The sequence below is a fragment of the Microcaecilia unicolor genome, chromosome 6 (assembly GCF_901765095.1).
Source record: "Microcaecilia unicolor chromosome 6, aMicUni1.1, whole genome shotgun sequence".
Classification (NCBI taxonomy): domain Eukaryota; kingdom Metazoa; phylum Chordata; class Amphibia; order Gymnophiona; family Siphonopidae; genus Microcaecilia; species Microcaecilia unicolor.
The window spans coordinates 167,931,034-167,958,277 of record NC_044036.1 but is presented as its reverse complement, the minus strand read 5'-3'; the positions used below and the strand labels follow the sequence as shown (position 1 = coordinate 167,958,277).

At 42.5% G+C, this 27,244-nt stretch overlaps 1 protein-coding gene across 3 annotated transcripts in view; it reads left to right on the top strand.

Moving 5' to 3' along the window:
- The window catches only part of PPARG (peroxisome proliferator activated receptor gamma), a 181,177-nt gene that overhangs the window by 77,869 nt on the left and 76,064 nt on the right, over nt 1–27,244 (top strand). For all 3 annotated transcript variants that reach the window (XM_030206997.1, XM_030207000.1, XM_030206999.1), the window contains exons 2-4: nt 10,914–11,141; nt 14,793–14,965; nt 23,456–23,594. In XM_030206997.1, the coding sequence (XP_030062857.1) occupies nt 10,922–11,141; nt 14,793–14,965; nt 23,456–23,594 (532 nt within the window). In that variant the 5' untranslated portion in view covers nt 10,914–10,921. The remainder of the gene's footprint in view (nt 1–10,913; nt 11,142–14,792; nt 14,966–23,455; nt 23,595–27,244) is intronic.

Sequence of the window (27,244 nt, the reverse complement as noted above, 5' to 3'; positions counted from 1 at the left end):
ACACCAGGTAGTTTACTAACGGAAATTCCACGATTCTGAAGAGCTCATCATCTGGAAAATGAGAGTTTATTTTTAAATTGACGAGTCACTGTGGTCCTGTGAGGCCACTTATGTGACGAGGAGAGGCTTGCTCCCACATTAGCTGTTTGGCACAGTTCATTATTGCTTCTTGCCAAAGGTCACAAGCAAGAAGCCAGCTTTCCTAACTATAAAACTGATCCATGATTCATCCTCGGCCCTCAAGGTTCTTATTTTGTCTGTTTGCCAGCCCCTGCCTCCGGAGGGACCAATGCTTCCCTTTGCAAAATAGACTTCAGCATTTTAATAGCTTCTGATGCAACTCCATTCAGTGAGTTAATTACTAAGGAGGCTCTGAGCTAGTTAAAGCTTGACATTTGCTGTAAGATATGGTTATAACGCGTTGCATGTATTAATGCTACTGTAGCATTTGTTAGGTTCCTTTTATTTATTTATTTTTTTGTAGATAGATAAGATCATCACATTGTAAAAATATGCACTATGGAGGCAATTCTGTAAAGGTAGGCACCACATATAGACATCAAAGGTGCCACAGAGTGGTAGGTGCCTGTGTGTACTAGAGTCTGTTGTGCATGTAGGCAGAGCATGGGCAGGCTCTGGACATGTCTCCCAGTCACACACAGTTTATAGAATACTATCAACTACATGTGTCATTTGGTGCACCTTGACATGTCAACTTATGACTGCTATTGGCACAGCTTATTTATTTATTTAGATTTTGCTCACACCTTTTTCAGTAGTAGCTCAAGGTGAGTTACATTCAGGTACGCTGGATATTTCTCTGTCCCAGGAGGGCTCACAATCTAAGTTTGTACCTGAGGTAGTGGAGGGTTAAGTGACTTGCCCAAGATCACAAGGAGCAGCAGTGGGATTTGAACCAGCCACCTCTGGATTGCAAGACCCGTGCTCTAACCACTAGGCCACTCCTCCACTCAGCAACATTCCGTGTAGAATCTCAAATAGTAGCAACATTCCATATTCCACTGCACTAACTACTAGGCTACTCCTCCACTAGCAACATTCCATGTAGAAGCCTGCCCTTGCAGATCAGCAATGCGGCCGCGCAGGCTTCTGTTTCTGTGAGTCTGACGTTCTGCACGTACGTGCAGGATGTCAGACTCACAGAAACAAAAGCCTGCGTGGCTGCATTGCAAGGGCAGGCTTCTACATGGAATGTCGCTAGTGGAATAGCAACATTCCATGTAGAATCTCAAACAGTAGCAACAGAATCTCAAATAGTACCAACATTCCATGTAGAATCTCAAATATTTATTTATTTAGCTTTTGCTCACACCTTTTTCAGTAGTAGCTCAAGGTGAGTTACATTCAGGTACTCTGGATATTTCTCTGTCCCAGGAGGGCTCACAATCTAAGTTTGTACCTGAGGCAATGGAGGGTTAAGTGACTTGCCCAAGATCACAAGGAGCAGCAGTGGGATTTGAACCAGCCACCTCTGGATTGCAAGAGTGGTGCTCTAACCACTAGGCCACTCCTCCAGAGTGTACCTATGCACAGACACACCAATGCCAACCTTATGCTAGTATTCTGTAATGGAATCTTGACACCAAGATGTCGTTTATAGAATTGGCATTGGTGTGCCAGTTTATAGAATTGCCCCCAGTGGAAGTGGATGCCTCCGTTTGATCACCCCAGTGACACGTAGTAAGAGCTTATTCTATAATAGCACTTGGGTACCCAGATTCAGTTGTAGAATGGTAGCGTAACCCGATATTGGCACGCTATAGACCTGGCATATCTGCGGTCATGTAAACGTGGCAAGCATGCGCATAAATGACAGTATTCTGTAAGGGGTCCTTTTACTACAGGGTTGGTGTACGGCAACAAGCTTCCCTTGTACCAAACTGGACAGGAGCCTGGCGGTAGTTCCCACCCCCAGTGCACGCCATTTCTGACACTACAAAAATATATTCTATTTTTGTAGCACCACACACTCTTCCCGGTTACCACTGGGTTAGCGCAGGAGCCCTTACCGCCACCTCAATGGGTGGTGGTAAATGCTCTCCCCCGAAATGGCCACTTAGCAAATGGTTCACTTACCACACTGCCATTTCTTCTTGAGAAAAAAAGACAGCCTTTTACTCACTGCGCACGTCAAAAACATTTACCACAGCTCAGTAAAAGAACCCCTAAGTTAGGTGTGTAACTGGGAGCCTCGCCTGTGCTCCGCCCATGTATATGTCCTCCTTGTAGTTACACACTTTGCCACTTGCACTTGCCCATGTAAAGGTGTCGTTGTAGATAATACGCTGAAATCTTCTGCTCAGTGTTCGGCGGCGGCCACAAAAGTAAACAGGATGCTAGGAATTATTAGAAAAGGGTGAATAAGACCGAAAATACTATTAGTGCCTTTGTATCGCGCCAAGGTGAATTCGCACCTTGAGTATTGTATTCAGTTCTGGTTGCTGTATCTCAAAAAAGATATAGCAGAATTAGAAAAGGTTCAAAGAAGAGCGACCAAAATGATAAAGGGGATGGAACTCCTCTCATATGAGGAAAAGCTAAAGAGGTTAGGGCTGTTCAGCTTGGAAAAGAGATGGATGAGGGGAGATATGATTGAGATCTACAAAATCCTGAGTGGTGTAGAACGAATAGGAGTAAATCAATTTTTTACTCGCTCCAAAAATACAAAGACTAGGGGACACTCGAAGTTACATGGAAATACTTTCAAAACAAATAAGAGGACATATTTTTTCACTCAATGAATAGTTGAGCTCTGAACTCTTTGCCGGAGGATGTGGTATCAGTGGTTAGCGTATCTTGTTTTGGACAAATTCCTGGAGGAAAAGTTCACAGTCTGCTATTGAGACAGACATGGGAGCAACTGCTTGCCCTTGGATTTATAGTATGGAGTGTTGCCACAATTTGGGTTTCTGCCAGGTACTTGTGACCTGGCTTGGCCACTGTTTGGAAAACAGGATACTGGGCTAGATGGACCACTGGTCTGACCAGGTATGGCTACTCTTATGTTCTTAAGTGTACTCTTAACAAGAAATCCAGGAAGTAGGGGTGAACCAAAGAATCTTTGCAGCCTGAGGTCAATAAAAACATCTTTATTCAGCACCACCTCAGACTACGAAGATTCTTTGGTTCACCTCTACTTCCTGGATTTCTTGTTTGGACTGTGCATAGGGTGTTTTTACCTTTTATCTTTGGGGTTTGGTTTGTGTACTTTCAAGTGTGCTCTTAAACTCACATAAGTTCTAGTATTCTATACATGTACACATGCAAGGGACGCATAAATTTGGGCAACTATTTATAGAATTGCTCTTTAGGAGGGTAATTTGGGAAATTATTTTTGCAGCTAGAATGCTGTTTTGGGCACATAAATGGGATCTTATAAAAACAATTTAGGGCACACCTTAAAGTATGTGTGGGTCAAGTTGTGGTGCTCGGGGGAGGAGGTAGAGCTCAGAATAGAAGGAATCACGGCGTTATAAAATACGCTAAAACGTTTATGCCTGCTCTTGAGCAGGCGTAATGTCGGCACCTTCAATCCAGGCACTACTGCTATCAGAGCTAGTATTTATTAAAAAAAAGCACTAAAATAAGCACCTGCCTGCTCACTTAATCTAGGCATCCTGTTATCAAGTTATGCCCTATACATTAATGATTACTTTTATAGCGTGGTAAAAGTTGACTTCTTCTCACCACATTCCTTTCTTCTGTGTCTAACCTATAGTAGAGGAAGACTGGTCTTTCACGTTTTGGATTCTGGTTTGAGACTCCTTACAATGAGGTGAGCTGTAAGGCCAGCTTAGGACACTAGGCTTTGTTCATGGTAATTGGGGCAAGTCCTTAGACTGTACCTGCTTTGTACTAAATAAAAGTTAGCTTATCAGCAATAACACCCATAAATATTTACAGCCCCAGTATTACCTTTTATGATATTCAGTCATATCCTCCATTGAACCACATTGTAATCTTAATTGTTTTGGTTGTGTGTCTCATCTGTCTTGATGGTTGACTCAAAGGAATAGGGACTGTGTATTCTGGGTTTCTGTACAGTACTGCATATATCTGATATGTGACATACAAATAATGGTAATCATAATTTCACAGATTTGGTTTACATAGAACAGAGAAGGGCCAGTAGGCCCATCCAGTTTTTGTGTGCACATTTCTGTTTCTAACTTGTACTCCTTTAGTCTGGGTGTAGCCATCAGTGGCATCGCCACAGGTGGGCCTGGGTGGGTCAGGGCCCACCCATTTAGGGCTTAGGCCCACCCAACAGTAGCAAACGTTTAGTGGTAGCTGGTGGGGATACCAAGCTCGGCCAGCTGAAGACTTCCCCCTGATGGTAACGAAAATGCTACTCTCCATGATACTGGCCCCTGAGCATGCTCATTTTTCAGCGCATACCTGCTGCAGACTGCCAAGATGGAAAGAAGTGTTTTCCCTCCAGCTGAGATATTTTTTTGGGGGTGGTTGGGGGTGGGGAGGAGAACACTTGGTGCCCACCCACTTCTTGCCTAGGCCCACCCAAAATCTGTTGTCTGGCTACGGCCCTGGTGGCCATGTTCTACATCTGTAATCGAGGTGAGTTGCATATGGAGATCTACTGAAGTCCAGCTTGCCCTTTTTTTTTTTGTTGTTACTGATTTGAAATGTTTGCATGGCTGCCTTTTCCTAGATAGGGTCGCTACTGTTTGAATGCTGGAAGTGAATGCCATATGACAGGTTTGCCTCATAGGGTCTGAATATATTTTCTGCCGGATTTTCAGTAATTGTTCATGTTGTCGCAGCAGCAATCAACAAGAAAGAGAGGGTCCAAAAGTACATAAAATATAACAATGAAAGAAAACAAAGCACTGGAATGCTGACACTATCTTTCTTGAAATGACCCGACATGGGCGCTCAACAGCACCTGCCTCAGGGGTCAAGATCAAGGCTTTGTGAGTCTTACAATTTCTTCACGTCAAGAAACCGTTCCGCAATCCAATGTCAAAAATGCTAAACACCTTTGAGAGCTCAAAACCAAGTTCAGTGTGAATGTTTGAGAGAAAACGCAGCAGCAATGCCATAAATATAAAATGATGTTGATGTCTCAGATTTGTGTAGGAAATTGCAAGTCATTGCAAGATGAGCTCCAAAGTGTGTGTCACTATCACCACGAGATAGCTTGAACTTTGTATACAAAAATAATCTGATAATATCCCCAACACATTTTTTGCCCTGGACCTCGTCTTCATCCTCCCACTTTCTGTGGTCAGTGATAAGAGAGTCTTTTCCAAGTGAAAGTTGATGAAAACATTTGTTCTTTCCTCGGTCATGCAGGGAAGACATGTTGGGTTATTTCTTTTTCAACAGAGTGTGTTATTACGTAAAACATAGGCCTAAAAGCGTAGACAGTTAAATTCTAAATTCTAATTGGGGCAATTCTATAACTTGTGCCTCATTCTAGGTGCCCAAGGCTCCATTTCAGAATACTAGTGCAAGTCGGCATTGGTGCTTCCATGTTCAGGCATGACCTGTTATGCCATGGCAACGGCAGGCATACATGTGCCAAGTGGTGCACAGAACTGATAAATACATAAGTACATAAGTAATGCCTCAGTGGGAAAAGACCAAGGGTCCATCGAGCCCAGCATCCCGTCCACGACAGCGGCCAATCCAGGCCAAGGGCACCTGGCAAGCTTCCCAAACGTACAAACATTCTATACATGTTATTCCCGGAATTGTGGATTTTTTCCCAAGTCCATTTAGTAGCAGTTTATGGACTTGTCCTTTAGGAAACTGTCTAACCCTTTTTTAAACTCTGCCAAGCTAACCGCCTTCACCACGTTCTCCGGAAACGAATTCCAGAGTTTATTTACGCGTTGGGTGAAGAAATTTTTCTCCGACTGGTTTTAAATTTACTACACTGTAGTTTCATCGCATGCCCCCTAGTCCTAGTATTTTTGGAAAGCGTGAATAGACGCTTCACATCCACCTGTTCCACTCCACTCATTATTTTATATACCTCTATCATGTCTCCCCTCAGCCGTCTCTTCTCCAAGCTGAAAAGCCCTAGCCTCCTTAGTCTTTCTTCATAGGGAAGTCGTCCCATCCCCGCTATCATTTTAGTTGCCCTTCGCTGAACCTTTTCCAATTCCAAATCTTTCTTGAGATGCAGTGACCAGAGTTGAACACAATACTCAAGGTGCGGTCGCACCATGGAGCGATATAATGGCATTATAACATCCTCACACCTGTTTTCCATACCTTTCCTAATAATACCCAACATTCTATTCGCTTTCCGAGCTGCAGCAGCACACTGAGCAGAAGGTTTCAGTGTATTATCGACGACGACACCCAGATCCCTTTCTTGGTCCGTAACTCCTAACGTGGAACCTTGCATGACGTAGCTATAATTCGGGTTCTTTTTTTCCCACATGCATCACCTTGCACTTGCTCACATTAAACGTCATCTGCCATTTAGCTGCCCAGTCTCCCAGTCTTGTAAGGTCCTTCTGTAATTTTTTGCGAATTAACGACTTTGAATAACTTTGTGTCATCAGCAAATTTAATTACCTCGCTAGTTACTCCCATCTCTAAATCATTTATAAATATATTAAAAAGCAGCAGTCCTAGACAGACCCCTGAGGAACCCCACTAACTACCCTTCTCCATTGTGAATACTGCCCATTTAACCCCACTCTCTGTTTCCTATCCTTAACCAGTTTTTAATCCACAATAGGACTTTTCCTCCTATCCCATGACCCTCCAATTTCCTCTGTAGCCTTTCATGAGGTACCTTGTCAAACGTCTTTTGAAAATCCAGATACACGATATCAACCGGCTCCCCTTTGTCTACATGTTTGTTTACTCCTTCAAAGAATTGAAGCAAATTGGTCAGGCAAGATTTCCCCACACAAAAGCCTTGCTGTCTTGGTCTCAGTAATCCATGTCCTCGGATGTCCTCTGTAATTTTGTTTTTAATAATAGCCTCTACCATTTTCCCCGGCACCGACGTCAGACTCACCGGTCTATAATTTCCCGGATCTCCCCTGGAACCTTTTTTAAAAATGGGCGTTACATTAGCCACCCTCCAATCTTCCGGTACCACGATTTTAAGGATAAATTGCATATCACTAGCAGTAGCTCCGCAAGCTAATTTTTCAGTTCTATCAGAATTCTAGGATGAATACCATCCGGTCCAGGAGATTTGCTACTCTTCAGTTTGCTGAACTGCCCCATTATGTCCTCCAGGTTTACCGTGAAGTCAGTAAGTTTCTCCGACTCGTCCGCTTGAAATATCATTTCCGACACCGGTATCCCACCCAAATCTTCCTCAGTGAAGACCGAAGCAAAGAATTCATTCAATCTCTCCGCTACGTCTTTGTCTTCCTTGAAAGCCCCTTTTACCCCTCGGTCATCCAGCAGTCCAACTGATTCTTTTGCCGGCTTCCTGCTTTTAATATACCGAAAAAAAATTTTACTATGCTTTTTTGCCTCTAATGCTATCTTTTTTTTCATAATCCCTCTTGGCCTTCTTTATCTGCACCTTGCATTTGCTTTGACACTCCTTATGCTGCTTCTTGTTATTTTCAGACGGTTCCTTCTTCCATTTTCTGAAGGCATTTCTTTTAGCCCTAATAGCTTCCTTCACCTCATGTGCTACTTGAATCAATGATTAAATGTCCCAAAAATACTTTCACATGAGGGGGCAATCACAAACATATAAATGTCAACCCAATGCAAAAAAGATTTATAAATAAAGTGCATGAATAAATTAATGAGAGAAGAAGCCTCGGCAGTGACTCATTTTACGTCGGAATCACTGCCCGACAACTCACATATCTCATCATCGGCTTCAAAATTCCTCACACCAATTTACTTTATTAGTTTCAAGATTTACTAGGAAAAATATCTAAGAATTGTTTTTGTTTTTTACTTACCTTAAAAGCTTCATTAAATTGGAAGTATATCAACAATAAACTAGGACCTGCAGCAACATGCCATGTTTCATTGTGGTGCATCAGGTCCATGGTCCTGGCCCTTATAAAGATTCCCAAATCTCTCACATTTCTTTCAAGCCTTTGCTGCTCACCAAAAAAGTCCTAAGTGTGTTACAGTAAAATTTTGACAGTTATTTAACAGGTAAAACTCCTGCCTCATTCACTATTCCTACAAAAATCATATCAAAACTAAAAAAAAAACCCTCATAAAAATTATCTAGAATTTGAAAAGAATGCAGTATAGTGTCCATTCACCCTTAATAAAAGCCTTTTTGAAGAGCCCTGTTTTCAAAGCCTTTTTAAAAGTTGGATAATAATACTCACGGTGCAGTTTTATCAATCACATAAACAGTAAAGTGAGCCTTGGGAAGCTAATATTGATGTTGGGCAAGTTATTTGCTTGTTTGTAAAATACTGCTTGTATTAAACATTTTATAGCACTTAAAAGTATCCACAGCACTGTACAGACTCATAGAAGAGGCAGTCCTTGCTCTATGGAGCTTAAAGAGAATTGACAAATGGACACAAAGACGGATGGAGCTTGAGGACAGATAGGCAGCAAGAAAGGTCCAGTTTGCTGTAACTGCTTTTCTACAGCAACAGTTTATTTGACAATGATAGGCTCAGAAACAACCATAGATCAGTTCAGCAGTATGAGTTCTTATTATGCAAGGGTTTAAAGTCAACTTTTCCTGCCAATGAAATTCCTAGAAATTCCTAGAAAGAACAGACGTTGACATATTTCAGTGTCAGACTATTATAAAAGTTGATTTCAACCTGTGTGATAAGGGGAAAAAAAAGGAAGCTGTTCTATTAGGGATAATAATCTACCCCCTCATATTCAGCAAGAAGCGGGCAGCGCTTTTGCTGCCTACCGCCAGTGTTAAGTCCAGATGTTCAATGCATTGAAAATCTGGTTTGATTTTTGACCACGACAACGTAAACCGGTTAAGCTGATATTCAGTGCTAACCGGTTAAGGGGCCCTTTTACTAAACTGCGTAGGCGCCTACTCGGGCCCAACGTGCACCAATTTGGAACTACCACCCGGCTACCGCGTGGCCCAGGCGGTAATTTCATTTTGTACGTGCATCTAGTAGGTGTGCCGGAAAGTTTCCAACACGTGATGCTAACTGGGCGGTAATCAGCATTGTACGTGCGCTGCCGATTACCGCCAGTTAACGCATGAGACCTTACCGCTAAGTCATTGGGTGGCAGTAAGGTCTCAGGCCCAAAATGGACGCGTGCCAATTTTTTATTTTGCCGCACGTCTATTTTCGGCCAGAAAAAGAGGCCTTTTTTGCAGATGTGCTGAAAAGTGAACCTGTGTGCGTCCAATACATGCGTCTACACCAGACAGAGCACTTTTTTGCTCACCTTAGTAAAAGGACCCCTAAGTGCTTAGTAGTTAAAGATAGGCTTGCTATTTATGTGACATATTTTAACTGGTAAACATAGCCAGTTTGACGCTGAATATCCGCGCCTAACCAGCTATGTTGTGTGATGTGGAGGGGCATAATCGAAAGGGACACCCAAGTTTTGCTGAGGACGTACTCGCAAAACGTCCCGATGGAGGGGCAGGGAAACCCATATTATCGAAACAAGATGGATGTCCATCTTTCATTTCGATAATACGGTCGGGGACACCCAAATCTTGAAATTTAGGTTGTCCCTAGACTTGATCGTTTCTGATTTTCAGTGATAATGGAAACCAAGGACGGCCATCTCAGAAATGACCAAATGCAAGCCCTTTGGTCGTGGGATGAGCCAGCATTCATAGTGCACTGGTCCCCCTGACATGCCAGGATACCAACCGGGCATCCTAGGGGGCACTGCAGTGGACTTCTTAAATTGCTCCCAGGTACATAGCTCCCTTACCTTGTGTGCTGACCCCCTCCCCCCCCCCCCCCCCCCCCCCCCCACACACACACACACACTGAAAATGCTCCAGGGACCTGCATCCTGATGTGATGGACCTGAGTATGACATTTGAGTCTGGCATAGAGGCTGGCACAAAATATGGTGAATATGTATTTTGGCAGTAAAAGATCATTGTGTAGGTAGGTGTCCTATTTGTTTTTCATTATTTGTTTTTAATCATAGTTTTTATATATGATATACACGTCATATTAACTCTATATGTCTAATCTGTGTACATTCTTATTCCAAATATTTCATTTTAAGGTGATATATGCAGTAGATGCATTTGATATTTGATATATTTTGCAATACTTTCTTTATTGCGAGATATTTTTGTTATATATATGTATCTATCAGCATATCAAAACATTGCCATTAAGTTGATATATATAGCAGCATTATTTTATTTTATATATTCAATTGTTCATATTCTTTCCTTCTGTGGGATATTTTTGTAATATATATGTTTTTATTCATGCTTTTACCTATAGACCAAACATTGTTTTATATAGATTTTTATATTAGGAATTTAAATGTTATGTTATTTGTTTTTTTAGCCCCTGAAGCAGCCCTGTTGGGCGAAACACGGCCTGTGTTGGGCTGATCTGTACATTAGATGTACAATAATAAACTATTGTTTGTCTTATATCGATCTGCTTTGTCATTTTTCCACCTTGGAGTTTGCAGATCGTCTGCCCTTTTGTTTTCTTGAAATATTCAGATCACATGTTCTAATATTCATTGCCTTTTGCACAATCCTTTCTGCCCGCTTAGCTATGCGAGCAGTGGCACTGAACATGGTCAGTTCCGATATAACTTGGACCACACCAGCAGTGAGCGCTCACACTTATTGCTTTATCTAGATATAAATTCAACATGTTTCATGTGTATAAATAACATGAAATGTATATTTTCTAGCATTTTCTAGCATTTCCTGTTTTCTATTTCATAGCATTTCAGCAAAGTTTGATTGTTCACATTTCCTGTTTTTCTTCTAGGTTTTAACATGGTCGATACAGAGATGCCGTTTTGGCCCATGAACTTTGGAATGAGCACAGTAGACCTTCCTGGCATGGATGACCACTCTCCATCTTTTGACATAAAGCCTTTTACCACAGTCGATTTTTCAAGCCTATCCACTGCACACTATGAAGACATCAGTTTGTCAAGAACGGACCAGATAACGCTTGACTATAAGTATGATATAAAGCTGGAAGAATGCCAAAGTACGCAGTTTTCACTTCTTTTCTTTTTAGGATCATATCAAAAGCTAGATAAATCTGACAGGCTTATTTTCGAAAGAGAAGGACGCCCATCTTTCGACACAAATCGCAAGATGGGCGTCCTTTGTCACAGGGTCGCCCATATCGGCACAATCAAAAGCCGATTTTGGACATCCTCAACTGCTTTCCGTCGCAGGGATGATCAAAGTTCACAGGGGCGTGTCAGAGGCGTAGCAAAGGCGAGACTGGGGCATGCCTAACACATGGGCATCCTCGACCAATAATGGAAAAAAGAATGGCGTCCCTGACAAACACTTGGACGACTTTACCTGGTCCTTTTTTTCTTACAATCAAGCCACAAAAATGTGCCCTAAATGACCAGATGACCACCGGAGGAAATTGGGGGTGACCTCCCCTTACTCCCCCAGTGGTCACTAACCCCCTCCCACCCTCAAAAAAAATGTTTTTAAATATTTTTTTCAGCCTCTATGCCAGCCTCAAATATCATACCCAGCTCATCACAGCAGTATGCAGGTCCCTGGAGCAGTTTTAGTGGGTGCAGTGCACTTCAGGCAGGCGGACCCAGGCCCACTCCCCCTACCTGTTACACTTGTGGTGGTAAATGTGAGCCCTTGAAAACCCACCAGAAACCCACTGTACCCACATGTAAGTGCCCCCCTTCACCCCTTAAGGCTGTGGTAGTGGTGTACAGTTGTGGGGAGTGGGGTTTGGGGGGACTCAGCACACAAGGTAAGAGAGCTATGCACCTGGGAGCAATTTGTGAATTCCACTGCAGTGCCCCCTAGGGTGCCCGGTTGGTGTCTTGGCATGTCAGGGGGACCAGTGCACTACGAATGCTGGCTCCTCCCATGACCAAATGGCTTGGATTTGGTTGTTTCTGAGATGGGTGTCCTCGGTTTCCATTATCACCGAAAATTGGGGACGACCATCTCAAAGGACGACCATCTCTAAGGTTGACCTAAATGTTGTGATTTGGACATCCACGACCGTATTATTGAAACGAAAGATGAATGCCCATCTTATTTCAATAATACGGGTTTCCCTGCCCCTTCGCCGGGACATCCCGCGAGGACGTCCTCAGGAAAACTTGGGCGCCCCTTTTGATTATGCCCCTCAGAGTCTTCAAGACAATATAGTCACAAGATAAAATCCACTAGTTTTCCTTTTTGTTTAATGCAAGCATATCTGGATTTTGTTCAGCGTGGATCACGTGAAGGGGCATAATCGAACGTAAACGTCTATCTCCATGGGCGTTTATCTCCGAGAACGGGTTCGTGAAGGGGCGGACCGAACTGTATTTTCGCAAAAAATAGACGTCCATGTTTTATTCGACAATTTGTGAGGTGGGCGTTTTTGTTTTTCAGCGATAACGGAAAATGAAAGCGCCCAGCTCAAAGATGAATAACTCCAAGACATTTATTCGTGGGAGGGGCCAGGATTCGTAGTGCACTGGTCCCCCTCACATGCCAGGACACCAACCGGGCACTCTAGGGGGCACTTCTACAAAAACAAAAAAAAAGGTAAAAGAGCTCCCAGGTGCATAGCACCCTTCCCTTGTGTGTTGAGCCCCCCAAATCCCCCTCAAAACCCACTGCCCACAAGTCTACACCATTACTATAGCCCTAAGGGGTGAAGGGGGGCACCTACATGTGGGTACAGTGGGTTTGGGGGGGCGGTTTGGAGGGCTCCCATTTACCAGCACAAGTGTAACAGGTGGGAGGGGGATGGGCCTGGGTCCACCTGCCTGAAGTCCACTGCACCCCCTAATAACTGCTCCAGTGACCTGCATACTGCTGCCAGGGAGGTGGGTATGACATTTGAGGGTGAAAATAAAAAGTTGTGAAACGGCATATTTTGTGGTGGGAGGGGGTTTGTGGGGGAGTCAGGGGAGGTCATCCCCGATTCCCTCCAGTGGTCATTTGGTCATTTAGGGCACTTATTGGGGCCTTATTCGTGGAAAAACAGGGTCCAGGAAAAGTGCCCTAAATTCTCGCTACAAACGCATATTTATTTTCCATTATCGGCGAAAGGCGCCCATCTCTGATCGGCCGATAACCACGCCCCAGTTCTGGCTTCACCACGCCTTCGACACGCCCCCATCAACTTTGTCCGCATCCGCGACGGAGTGCAGTTGAAAACGTCCAAATTCGGCTTTCGATTATACCGCTTTATTCGTTTTTGTAAGATAAACGTCTATCTCTCGATTTGGGTCACAATATAGGCGTTTTTCTATTTCGATTATAAGCAGGATAGTGTCTTAAGTTGAAAGAGACTGCCTCTATATGTGTCAAATAATTTCTAGGGGCCCGATATTTAGACTGTGGGAACTAGCTGGGGTGCCTCCTGCAGTCGGTGCTGAGTCAGTTTCCAGTGACTGGCACTGAATATCTGGGTGTATTTTGGCTGGTTTAAATGTAACCGGCCAAGCCAATATTCAGTGCTAGCTGGGTTAAGTTTAAAAACCAGGTAAAGATATACCTGCTGTTTGGCTGCCAGACTTAGCCAGCAATGCCTGAATATTGGCGGATAGCCGGTTATATCACGTGGTATAACCAGTTATCCTCTAGGCCAGTTGTTCCCAAACCTGGTCCTGGAGGCATGCCAGCCAGTCTGATTTTCAGGATATCCACAATGAATATTCATGAGAGATATTTGCATGCACTGCCTGCACTGCGTGCAGATCTCTCTCATGAATATTCATTGTGGATATCCCAAAAACCTGACTGGCTAGGCGCTATCTGGCAATATTCAGTGGGAGATAGACGACTGTCTCCCGCTGAATATTGCCAGATAGTTGGCTAAGTGCCGTTTGACCAGCCAGGAGCTGTTACTGGCCAGTTATTTTGGACCTAAGTTAGGTGTGGAACGGGTGTATTCTTTAACCCTGCGTGTAGATTTTTGGAATGCCCATGGCCTACCCGTGGCCACACCCTCTTTTTGGCAGCACGCATTAGAATTTATGGGCACCACTTTACAGAATATGCCTAGCAAGTTGTGCATGTAAATTGTAATTAATGTCAATTAGTGTCAATGAATTGTTTAAGTGGCAATTATCGGCGCTGATTGGCTTGTTAAGTAATTAAATTGCACGCGCAAATCCAGACTGTGACCGGATTTGCATGCGCAATTTCGGTCACGCTATATAGAATCCAGGGGTTAACGCATGCTAACCCATGCATTACCTATTTGTAAAAAATATATTTGGAGGGGACGTACCATGGTTGGAGAATGGGCATGGAAGCGTTAACCAGCCAGCGTGTTCACATTACCACATGCTAACTGGCTAAAGTGGAGTTAATGCAAGATCTCTTACTACCTCCTAAATAGGAGACAATAAGGGCTCCAGCATTAACTTTTTACTAGTCCCGCACACTACTGGGAACATTAGCATGTTCAGAAATAAAATATATTTTAAATAGCTTTAAATTATGCCACGTTGAATCTAGCCTTAGGGCACAAGAAAGATGCACTAAGCCCAGATTCTAACCCCCTTTATTAAAAGCCCCCATAATATGGTAAAAGAGCATCTTTTCAAGGCCAATTCAGCTTTGTGTTTCTCATTGAGTGACAGGCATCATTCACAGCTGTTGGACAAAATTCAAATCTTTATTTTTGTCTTTTTTGCACACACAGATGTAATAAAAACGGAGCCGCCATCTCCACCTTATTATTCAGAACATGCGCAGTTGTACAGTAAAGCTCCAGTGGACGATGCCTCCAGTTCGCTCATGGCCATAGAATGCAGAGTATGTGGCGATAAGGCTTCTGGCTTTCATTATGGAGTGCATGCATGTGAAGGATGCAAAGTAGGTTAACTACGGAAAAACACTGTTTACATGAAAAGAATCTATGTCCCTGTTTTCAAACTGGAGATGCATGTTATTTGTTCATAAATAGGGAATTCAAAAATAACACAGAAGTCCAGCATTTGCCTTTCTTTCAAATCCTTTTACCTTCCTCTTTACCCCCATGTGTATTATACACTATTCTTGAAAAAGTTCAGAGCATTTATTTGCCTGTATAATGTTGGATTTCTACTTTAGAATATTAATTCATTTAACTTTATGGCATTAGCTTAGTCATGAGCATTGTAGAGTTTGTTTATTTAGGGGTTATTTAGGAGAGGTGGTTTTTCTTTCTCTTTGGGCTTCCAGTTCATTTGGCATTGGCCTCTATTGGATTGCTGTGCCTTGAGCTTCAATGCACAATTACATGGAGATTTTCCACTTCTTTAATATTGTCTACCAACTCATGTAGGTCAATCACTTCAGCAACAAACCTTTGCCAGGTCCTATGCATTGACTCCTTCCACACCCCTGCAATCATGGGTCGTAAGGCAAGCCACTAGGAATCACAATTTCATGATGATTAGCAATCCTTCCCTTCAAGGAGCTGTGAACTCTTCCTTCACAGCAAATCTGGATGACCTGGCACTGGAATCACAGCCAGGTCCTCCATATAGCTAGTCATTGGGCAAACTCCACTCTTCCCCCAAAGCTTTCTAGCTGGTGATACTGTGTGGGGCAAAAAGTTGGTTAAGCTATGGCCCCAGTGAACCACCTCATTTCATTGCCTACTGGCCCTGAAGAAAGCTGTGTTCTTTCAATTTGATTTTGTCTTCCTCCGCACATGAGCTTCCAACTCAGTCTGAATTGACTTCAACCCTGCTCACTGTTATTTATGACAATCGGGTACAACCCTGAGGTATCATATTTTGACAGAGACCTAATCTCTATACTGGATAACTCAGAAATTGCTGCACAATTTTAAGTAGGGCCGTTCTGTTCAGATCCTGATATAATAGGAACTGTCACTGTTGACCAATGGCTGAAATTCCTTCAATGTCTCTAGCCTCAGCTGAGCAGTAGTTGGGGTTTGGGATCAAGTACAGGTCATTTTCCTCATGGCAATGAGTAGCACTGAATAAAAGAATACTTTTTGACCTTTTGTGTAGGGATGGAAGATGGCCACATTGGGCTTCAGTGGAACTACGGTTCATGCTGGGTCAAAGCATGCTTTGTGATACTTTGCAGTATGGGTAGGCAGTAACTTGAGCCACAAACATTAAGATTAGAGCCCATTTTACTTAGTATTATTATTACTATTAATTTTTACAGTGTTAGAAGGCACACGTAACACTGTACAGACACATATAAGAGAGAATCCCTGCTCCATCAAACTTGACAAGACAAATAATGGGTTCTGAGAGCTTTGTGTGAGGTCAAGAAACTTGATTATTATAGAAACTGGTTATAAAACAAGGCCAAGATAAGGGAGAACTTATTGTAGGATTTAGAAGCTGCCTCAGAAAAATATCTGGTCGATACTCAAAATGATTTGGCCAGAAATGGCCGCTGACCGGTTAAATTGCTTGTTTGGGGCTATCTGCTCATTTTTAGCTGAACTTAAGTAGTTATCACCACTGAAAATTAATAGTTAGCACCTAAGTGAGAGCTGGATATCTGGGGGGTGGGGTTCCGGGGATGGAGTCGGCACTTAGCCAGTTAAGTGCCAATATTCAGCACTTAACCAGCCAGGGTAATCGCATAAGTGGGGTGAATAAAATACAGTCCTATCTTTGAGGCCCTTTACTAAGGGCGGTAGGCATAACGCGGGCCTACCACGCACTAAAAGAGTACTACCACAAGACACATGCTGAGGCGTCCCATGGTAGTGTTCTGCTTAGTGTGCGCTAATCCCACACTGAAAAATATTTTTTATTTTTCAGCATAGGAGGCATGCCCATTGGCGGAGAGTAGGTGTGAAGTGTGTGAGTTCTTACTGCCTCTTAAATAGGTGGCAGTAAGGGCTCCTGCGGTAATAGCCACATGCCAATGGGGAAATTAGTGCATGGACATTACAAAAAAACCTTCATAAACGTGGCCATTTTATTGGTGCACTAAATATGGCTGCTCCACGTGGAAAACCCACGCACTAAAGGTAGCATGGGCCACCTTTTAGCATGCCTTAGTAAAAGGACCCCTAATTGCTGTAATCCACAGCCACTTAAGTTCTGGTGCCACATAAACCAGATATTCAGTGCCAAAGCCCGGACATGACCCAGCATTGAATATCTGGGAATAACGCTGGCAGCGGTCAGCAAAACACTCACCACCGCTGGCTGAATATTTACCCCTATGGTTTTAGGTGAGTGGGGCAGAGTCTTCCTGCACGAGGAGAAGTGAAGCAGGAAGGTCCACATAGGAGAGCATTCTCCTAGGCAGGCTCCAACTCAGTTCCAACACAGTTCTGTGGAGGAGTGGTCTAGTGGTTAGCGTGGTGGACTTTGGTCCTGGGGAATTGGGTTTGATTCCCACTGCAGGCACAGGCAGCTCCTTGTGACTCTGGGCAAGTCACTTAACCCTCCATTGCCCCAGGTACATGTTGGATTATTTGTAGTAAATAATTAGCAGATTTTAGTACACACAGCTTCAGCTTTAGAAATGTTAATTTCTTTCTTCATCTCTCTCTCATTCACCCCTGAATAATTCACTGCTGAGTCACTTTAAAGTTGAAGTAACAAAACATCTGTTTACTCACAGTTTGTAGTTAGATTATAATCAGACAGGCTTATATATACATATTACTATACATTTGTATTATCAGCTCCTTCCATGTGCTTAGATGGTAATGGATGCTCACACCACCATAGATCCTCTCAGGTTAGGAGAGATCATGAGCTCCATGTGCTCCATGTGCTGCATGTGCTGCATCTGCCCCCCACAGGAAGTTGCATAGCTGTGTGACCTCTCTAAGTAATTTACATCAGAGGTCACAGAGTAATCACAGAGAAATAATAGGTGACAGGCAATGCATGTAAAATACAATTACATTCCAACAAACCCCTTCTCATGCATAACTGTCATGCAATTATTTATTCATACAAAGTCCAAGCTTTATACGCAGATTCACAAAACGTTCTCTGGGTAACGGTTTGGTCATGATGTCAGCTGTCATCTCACTGGTGTGACAATAGTGTAGACTGATGACCCCTTCTTTCGCCAACTCTCGCACGTTGTGGTATTTCGTTGCGATGTGCTTGGTGCGTGACTGAACCTTGTCATTCTGTGACAGTCGGATGCAGCTCTGATTATCTTCCATTATCTGGATTGGTCTCTTTTCAGCTATTCCAAAATCCAGCAAAAGTTTTTCAATCCACATCAGTTCTCTGCACGCTTCCGATACGGCCACGTATTCAGCTTCTGTAGAAGACAAACTCACAATACTTTTGTTTATGACTGGCCCATGAAATTTGTACATTTCCATACATAAACACATATCCACTTGTGGATTTATAATTAGAATGATCCCCTGCCCAATCTGAATCACAGTAACATATTAGTTTTGGATTACTATTGGCTGAAATCTTTAATTTACAATCAATGGTACCCTTTAAATACCTTACCATCCTTTTAACTGCAGTCCAATCTGATTTGGTAGGTGAGCTGACCCTTCTGCTCAAAATTCCTACTGCATTTGCTATATCAGCCCTGTATGTGGTAGCTAGATATAAAAGCTTACCTATGGCTGATCTATATTGGATGTTATCTGGTAAAGGTTCTCTTACTGTTTCATCCTTCAGAAAATCAGTGATCATGGGAGTGCTTACAACTTGGGCATCTTGCATACCTAAACTTTCAATAAGCTCATTTATTTTCTGCTTCTGGCTTAGAAGATAAGAACCATCATTTTGTTTCTCAATTTCTATACCAAGATAGTATGACACATTACCAAGTTCTTTTATCTCAACATTGTGGTTTAAACATTTTACAATGTCCTTGTACTCTTGCTCACTTTTGCTTGCAATGAGCAGATCATCAACAAAAGCTAAAATGTATGCATATTGTCCATTTGTGCACCTAGTGTACAAACATTTATCTGCTTCACCTTGCTTAAATCCTAAATTTGTCAATATTTCATGCAATTTGTCATTCCAACATTTTTCACTTTGCTTTAATCCATAAAGACCTTTGTTTAATTTACACACTAGCTGTCTTTGTTTTGTATTTATGAAACCTGTTGGTTGTTCCATGTACAAGTCTTCAGTTATATCTCCGTGAAGAAATGCTGTTTTCACATCAATGTGGTTGACTTGCATGCCTTTTGAGACTGCAATGCTCAGAAGTGTTCTTATTGTCGTGTGTTTCACTACAGGTGCAAACACTTCATCAAAATCTTCTCCATATTTTTGAAGATATCCCTTTGCCACTAATCTGGCTTTATACCTTTCCACTTTTCCTTGTGCATTCCTTTTTAACTTGAATACCCATTTGCATCCTATAGCTTTCTTGCCAGGAGGTAATTTTGTAAGAATCCAAGTATTATTTTTATCCAATGCATCAATTTCTTCTTGTGCAGCTTTACGCCATTCAGCAGCTTCTTCTGCTGGCATTTTCTCAATCTCATCCCATGTTAAGGGCTCTTGAGCTTCTGCTGACTTTGTTAGGTAAGACAGTCTTGGGGGTGGAACACCTTTGTTTTCCCTGGATGAGCATCTGACAACAGGTTGGTCTGACCTTTCCGCATCCTCAAAATCTGAGAGTACTTCTCCAATTGATTCCCCTTCTCCAACTGTACTGTCTTCTTCAATGATCCTTTCTGTGTCTGTTTCCTCTGCCTGTTCCTCGTTAGATACAGATGAGTTGCTTTCAGACATCTGCCTTGGTATGGCATTTATATACACTGGCATGTCTATTATGGTTCTAGTTTCATATTCTGGATGATAAGGCTCATCTGGGATAATCCAGCCTTTATCAACCCTCTTGTTTTCATCAAAATATGTAACATGTCTTATGCCAACAATGCCAGTTTTCAGATTCAAAATTCTATATCCTTTGTGTCCTGGAGCATAGCCAACTAAAATGCCCCTTTCTGTTGTGGAATCCAGCTTATGCCTTCTTTGCTTTGGTACATGAGCATATGCTGTACTTCCAAATGTTCTTATGTGTGACAGGTTTGGCTTCCTACCATGCCATGTCTCATGTGGTGTGCGCTCAGCGCCTTTAGTTGGCATTCTGTTTTGTAGGTACACTGCTGTGAGAATGGCTTCCCCCCATAGTCTTTTAGGGAGATTGCTATCTGACAGCATACATCTGGTCATTTCCACAAGTGACCTAAATTTTCTCTCTGCAACAGAATTTTGCTCTGGTGTATAAGCTACTGTTGTGATATGCTGAATGCCTTCTTGTTCTAGAAATGTGCGCATGCTTTGTGAAGTGAACTCACCACCATTGTCGGTCTGAAGAACCTTTGGTTTTCTTTCAAATTTATTGCTCACCATGGCTACGTATTTCTTCAGCATGTCTGTGACTTGACTTTTCTCTTTCAGCAAATAGGCCACACAATATCTAGAGAAATCATCCAAGAATATTAGCACAAATCTGTTATTTCCCAATGATGGGATATTAAACGGTCCACATAAGTCACTGTGTATTAAGTCCAGTACTTTATTACTCCTATTTCCTGTGTATGCAGGAAATGAGGGTCTCACACCTTTTTGAGTAACACAGTCTATGCATTTCTCCATTTTACCAGCATCTGCACTTATCTGAATGCCAGTGGCTAGTTGCTTACTGTAAAGATCCTGGATCACCTTAGAATCACGATGTCCCAGGCGGCGGTGCCAGATTTCCAGACTACATTTACCATCATTCTTCCTTACTTGCGCCAGATGTGAGGCTTCACCTGAAATGTTCAGCTTATAAACATCATTATGCATAAAAGCTTCAGCATACACTTCATCATTTTTAGAGATTGTGCACTTACTGTTTTCAAAATGAATCGCAAATCCCTTCTTATCTAATGTAGATACACTAAGCATATTGCAAACTGCTTGGGGAATATACAAGACATCACTTACAGGAATTTCTTTAACTTCATTAGACACTTTGCATTTTAAGAATCCAATACCTTTTGCTTGGATCTGAGCAGTCCCTGCGTTTGCAGTTTTAAGAATACCTTCCTCTGGACACATTTCCTGAAAGAAATCCTTACAATTGGTTAACTGGCATGTGCTCCCCGAATCCAAAATCCAAGTACTTTCATTTGAATTATTATTTACCATAGTCAAAGATTTTTCTGCCATTAGAAAGCCTTTGTGTTTATCTTTGTCCTTCATACATTTCCTGGTTTGAAAATTCTTTTCTTCCATTGGCTTAGGTGAGCTAGAGGGAGTGTTTTGTGTTTCCTTACACCATTTAGATACATGTCCCTCCTTTCCACATGAGTAGCAAATCAGCTTGCCCTTGGGTGGAGTTTTCCCATAGCTCCGCCTTCCTCTGTTCTTTGCCAAGAATTTGTTTCATTTCTCTCTGACTGACTTTGAGAACACATCTCCTCAGAATCATTTATTATGCATTCCTGCCTTAGTTTTGATGTTGTCTGTTCAAAAGATTGCCCTTCAATGGCCTCATTTACAGACCTAAAAACATCAAACTTCTTTGATAGTGAGGTAAAAAGAAATGCTCTTTTCAATGCATCACACATGGGAATTCCAGAAAGTTCTAACTTTTGAAATGAAGACATAAGATGCATAATGTGATCATTACATTTACTTTTATCCCTTAATTTGGTTTCATTCAACTCTGCCAACCAAATTGGTTGCTGCTTTGCATATGTAGTTGCATACATAGTTCTCAGTTTATATAAAATGTCCTTTGGTGTATCTTTTCCCTCCACTAATATGGCTTGTTTCTCTGAGAGAGCTTCCAAAAGCATGCACTTCACATAATAGTTTGCATTGTCCCATTCAGCCATATTTTCAGCTGTTCTGTCTTGGTCTAAGCATATATTTAATCCTTTTGCTCGAAGGAGACAAATGAATCTTAGTTCCCACTGCTGATAATTAAACTCAGTTAATCTAGGCACCTTGAGAGAATAGAACAATGGTGAATTTCTTCCCTCAGCCATTTTCTTAGCCTTCTGTCTGCTGTGTGGGGGGAGAGAGAGACAGACTGAATCTTTCCTTTAAAACTTAAGAGAAAAATGTGGCCTTTTTTTCTGCCTGGTAATATTTCTCTTCTTTTTCAATTCCTGGACCCTGGGCCCATAACCCTTTTGTTGGATTATTTGTAGTAAATAATTAGCAGATTTTAGTACACACAGCTTCAGCTTTAGAAATGTTAATTTCTTTCTTCATCTCTCTCTCATTCACCCCTGAATAATTCACTGCTGAGTCACTTTAAAGTTGAAGTAACAAAACATCTGTTTACTCACAGTTTGTAGTTAGATTATAATCAGACAGGCTTATATATACATATTACTATACATTTGTATTATCAGCTCCTTCCATGTGCTTAGATGGTAATGGATGCTCACACCACCATAGATCCTCTCAGGTTAGGAGAGATCATGAGCTCCATGTGCTCCATGTGCTGCATGTGCTGCATCTGCCCCCCACAGGAAGTTGCATAGCTGTGTGACCTCTCTAAGTAATTTACATCAGAGGTCACTGAGTAATCACAGAGAAATAATAGGTGACAGGCAATGCATGTAAAATACAATTACATTCCAACAGTACAAATAAGTACCTGTATATAATATGTAAGCCGCATTGAACCATCTATGAGTGGGAAAGCACGGGGTACAAAAATAAAAAAAATACTGACAGATTTATTGTTATTTAGATGTGAGATCAAGACGATGGCTCAGTTTTAGAATTTATTGTTTTATTTTTCCCTTACTGTTTTATCTAACTATTTTGCTTACTTTTATGTGATTGCTTTATTGAGTTGATTATTTTATGAACTGTTTGCTATTCTCAATATATTGTATTTCTTGTTTTTTAATTGCTGTAACTTGCCTTGGAATAACGAGGAAGGCATATCTATGTTCGGCTAAATTTTATATAGATATACGAGAAAGAAGTGGGATTAAGTAGAAGAAAGTAACATTTCAAGGACCCCTTTAATTACTCTAACAATTAGGTAAGAAGCAACAAACAGTTAACAAAAAACAGACAATTAGAAACATTTTCAGTAAAACTATTTACATCATTAAAAACCTGCTTCTTTTCTAATCTTAAAAGAGGTCCTTAGGTTCAGTATTAGTGGATACATGACAAGTTTTGCAGTGGAGGTCTTAGAAGCCAAAAAGTACCAGAATTCAAGAAATTTGTTAGCTGCAAGAAGGAAGTGAGGGTCTCCGTGTCGACTTTGTGCTCCTGCACTGGGCACAGGAGACAGCCGTTGAGTTCCTTATCTAGAGACATTTTCTCTGTTTCTGTATTCTGTGTGTCAGAAAACTTTCTGCTACAATCTTTTTCACATCTGTTTTGTTGTGGGGGATTTTTCTTGCAGGGTTTCTTTCGCAGAACAATCAGATTAAAGTTAATTTATGACAGATGCAACCTTAATTGTCGAATTCACAAGAAAAGCCGAAATAAATGTCAACACTGCAGGTTTCAGAAGTGTCTCTCGGTTGGAATGTCACATAATGGTAAGTAACAGCTTGTTAAAACATATCTGTCTCATTTCAGGGCTGGCGAAATAAGACAGAGCTGTAATAAAAGAATCTGCCAAGGTTGACATGTGAAAGGCAATTATATAAGGTGGCAGTTAAAGTTAAGCACCCCTGTGCTTGGCAACAATAATTGAAAGTTATGCAAAGTGATGGTACTACTCTGTAACTAGTACACGTAGAGAGGGGCATAATCGAACGAGGACGCCCATCTCTAAGGGCGTCCATCTCTAAGGACGTTCCGGCGAAGGGGTGGGAAAACCCGTATTATCGAAACAAGATGGATGTCTCTTTCGTTTCGATAATATGGTCGGGGACGCCCAAATCTCAACATTTAGGTCGACCTTAGAGATGGTTGACCTAAATGTTGAGATGGTCGACCTTAGAGATGGTCGTCCCCGGTTTTCGGCCATAATGGAAACCGAGGATGACCATCTCAAAAACGACCAAATCCAAGCCCTTTGGTCGTGGGAGGAGCCAGCATTCATAGTGCACTGGTCCTCCTCACATGCCAGGACACCAACTGGGCACCCTAGGGGGCACTGCAGTGGACTTCACAAATTGCTCCCAGGTGCATAGCTCCCTTACCTTGGGTGTTGAGCCCCCCAAACCCCCCTAAAATCCACTCCCCACAACTATACACCACTACCATAGCCCTTAGGGATGAAGGGGGACACCTACATGTGGGTACAGTGGGTTTCGGGTTGGTTTTGGAGGGCTCACATTTACCACCACAAGTGTAACAGATGGGGGGGGGAGGATGGGCCTGGTTCCGCCTGCCTGAAGTGCACTGCACCCACTAAAAACTGCTCCAGGGACCTGCATACTGCTGTGATGGAGCTGGGTATGACATTTGAGGCTGGCATAGAGGCTGGAAAAAATGTTTTTAAATTTTTTGGGGGGTGGGAGGGGGTTGGTGACCACTGGGGGAGTAAGGGGATGTCATCCCCCATTCCCTCCGGTGGTCATCTGGTCAGTTCGGGCATCTTTTCGAGGCTTGGTTGTAAAAAAAAGGGACCAAGTAAAGTCGACCAAATGCTCGTGAGGGGTGCCCTTCTTTTTTCCATTATCGGCCAAGGACACCCATCTCTTAACCACGCCCCGTCCCGCCTTCGATACACTGCCAACATGCCCCCATGAACTTTGGTCATCCCTGCAACGGAAAGCAGTTGAGGACGCAAAAAATCGGGTATTTAGAACATCTAATAGGATACATATAACTCTGTTTCAAAAACCCACCTCTCGAAATACTTTGTTACACTTTTCCATTTTCCACCCTTACCACCTTAAAATTAGCCTGCCTATTAGTCAATTCTTGAGAATCAAGAGAATCTGTTCAGAGACATGTATGTTTGAGGATCAAGCTATGAGGATGACGGAAAAATTGCCTTGGTCATTGGTGCATAGGCTATATTACAGTAATCATATCTTGAGTACACACTAGTGAATTTGAGCGCTCAGTGTTACAGAATAGAGCGCAGGAAGATGCAAGTGCAAATTCCAGCTGCTGCCAATTAACTGCTATAATTGATTGTTAACATCAATTTATTGCATCTTCAATCTGCGAGCAAATTTCAGTGCACATTTTTTAGCACCATACATAGAATCTGGAAGTTAGCGTGCAACTGCTAAGAGGAGTACATGTGGGTGGAGCAGGGGCGTAGCCAGACCTCGCAGTGGCAGAGGGCCAGAGCCCAAGGTGGGGGGGGGGCACATTTTGGTCTTCCGCTCCCCACCCACTGCCACAGCAAATACCTTGGCTGGCAGGGGTCCCCAACCCCTGCCAGCTGAAGCCTTGTCCAGCGCCGCCGCATTGTTTGCCCTGTTCTGTCTTCCCCTCACATCCTGCATGCTCAGTTTCACTAAAAGAAGCGTGCTGGACATGAGAGGAAGAGAGAGCAGGGCAGGCAACGTGGTGGTGCCAGAGACCAGCGCCGGACAAGGCTTCAGCTGGCAGGGGTTGGGGACCCCCGCCAGCAAAACCAGGGGCCCAGAGGAAATTTGAGGGTGCCCAGGCTCCCATGGCCCCACATAGCTACGCCTCTGGAGTGGAGCATGGGTGTGTCATGGATGTGTTGCCAAGTGACACGCACAACTTATAGACCTAGAAAGGGATCTGGGAGTCATCGTGGATAAGACGTTGAAAACGTCTGCTCAGTGTGCTACGTTGGCTAAGAAGGCGCACAAAATGTTGAGTATTATTAGGAAAGGGATGGAAAACAAACACACGGATGTTATAATGCCGTTGTATCGCTCCATGGTGAGAGAAGGTGCAGAGAAGGGCGACGAAAATGGTAAAAGGGATGGGAGGACTTCCCTATGAGGAAAGGCTAAGATGGTTAGGTTTCTTCAGCTTGGAGAAGAGGCGGCTGAGGGGTGATATGATAGAAGTCTACAAGATAATGAGTGGAATGGAGTGGACAGATGTGAAACGTTTGTTTACACTTTCTAACAATAATAGAACCAGGGGACATAAGATGAAGCTAGAATGTGGTAGATTTAAAACAAATAGGAGAAATGTTTTCTTTACTCAGTGCGTAGTTAGACTCTGGAACTCGTTGCCGGAAAATGTAGTGACAGCAGTTGGCCTTACTGAGTTTAAAGGGGGTTTGGACAGATTCCTGAAGGAAAAGTCCAGTGAACATTATTAATTTAAATTTTTGTTTTGTTTTGGGGGTTTTCCCGGGTTCTTGAGGCCTGGATTGGCCACTGTCGGAGACAGGATGCTGGGCTTGATGGACCCTTGGTCTTTTCCCAGTATGGCGGTGCTTATGTTCTTATGTTCTAATAGTATCAGTTCAATGCATTGAATGGCACACTTCGGCATGCCAGTTTACACCAGTCATTGACATCAGAAAGCACGCCCCATTGTGGCACCTATATCTTGTCACCAGTTTATAGAATTGCCCCCTTAATTTTATTATTTCCTCATCGGCCATGGCATAGTGGTAGTGTTCACCCTTCTTTATCAGCACATGCATTTCTTTTCTTTCTTGTCATGTCCACTAGGTTGGCTGGTATGTTCAGAAGATCCTCAGTTCAGGTAAAATAAAAAGATGGGGACCTGCAAATAGAAGTCCTCTCTTAGGCATCAACTCAAGCCCTTGGAGCACAACCAGCCAGTTTGATTTTCAGGATATCCACAATGAATATGCATGAGATACATCAGTATGCACTGGCTCCATTGTATGCAAATCTATTCATTCATATTCATTGCAGCTATACTGAAACCTTGACTGGCAACTACATATATCCTATTCGAGCAGGACTTGAGAAGTTGGAAGTAACACAAAATCAATCAAGTATGAACCTGAAAAGAAAAACAATAACTTTTTATTCAGCTCCAACTGATTTCAATTATTTATTTTAACTGTGTGGTTTATTTTTACCCTCTTAGAATGGTAGATAGCAAAGGCTATACATTTTCCATAAAGGAAGTGGGGTCTGCCTAGTTCAGTTTTTGTCACTTGAAGAGAGGAACCCTTCCAGTCCAGACAGGATGGAGACATTACCCTGGTGGATAAGGTCCTCTCTTTCCTCGATGAAATCCCCCCAATACTTTCTGATTTTAAGCAACACCTCTTATTTTTTTTTTATCTGTGTATCTTGACTAGATTGTAAACTCCATC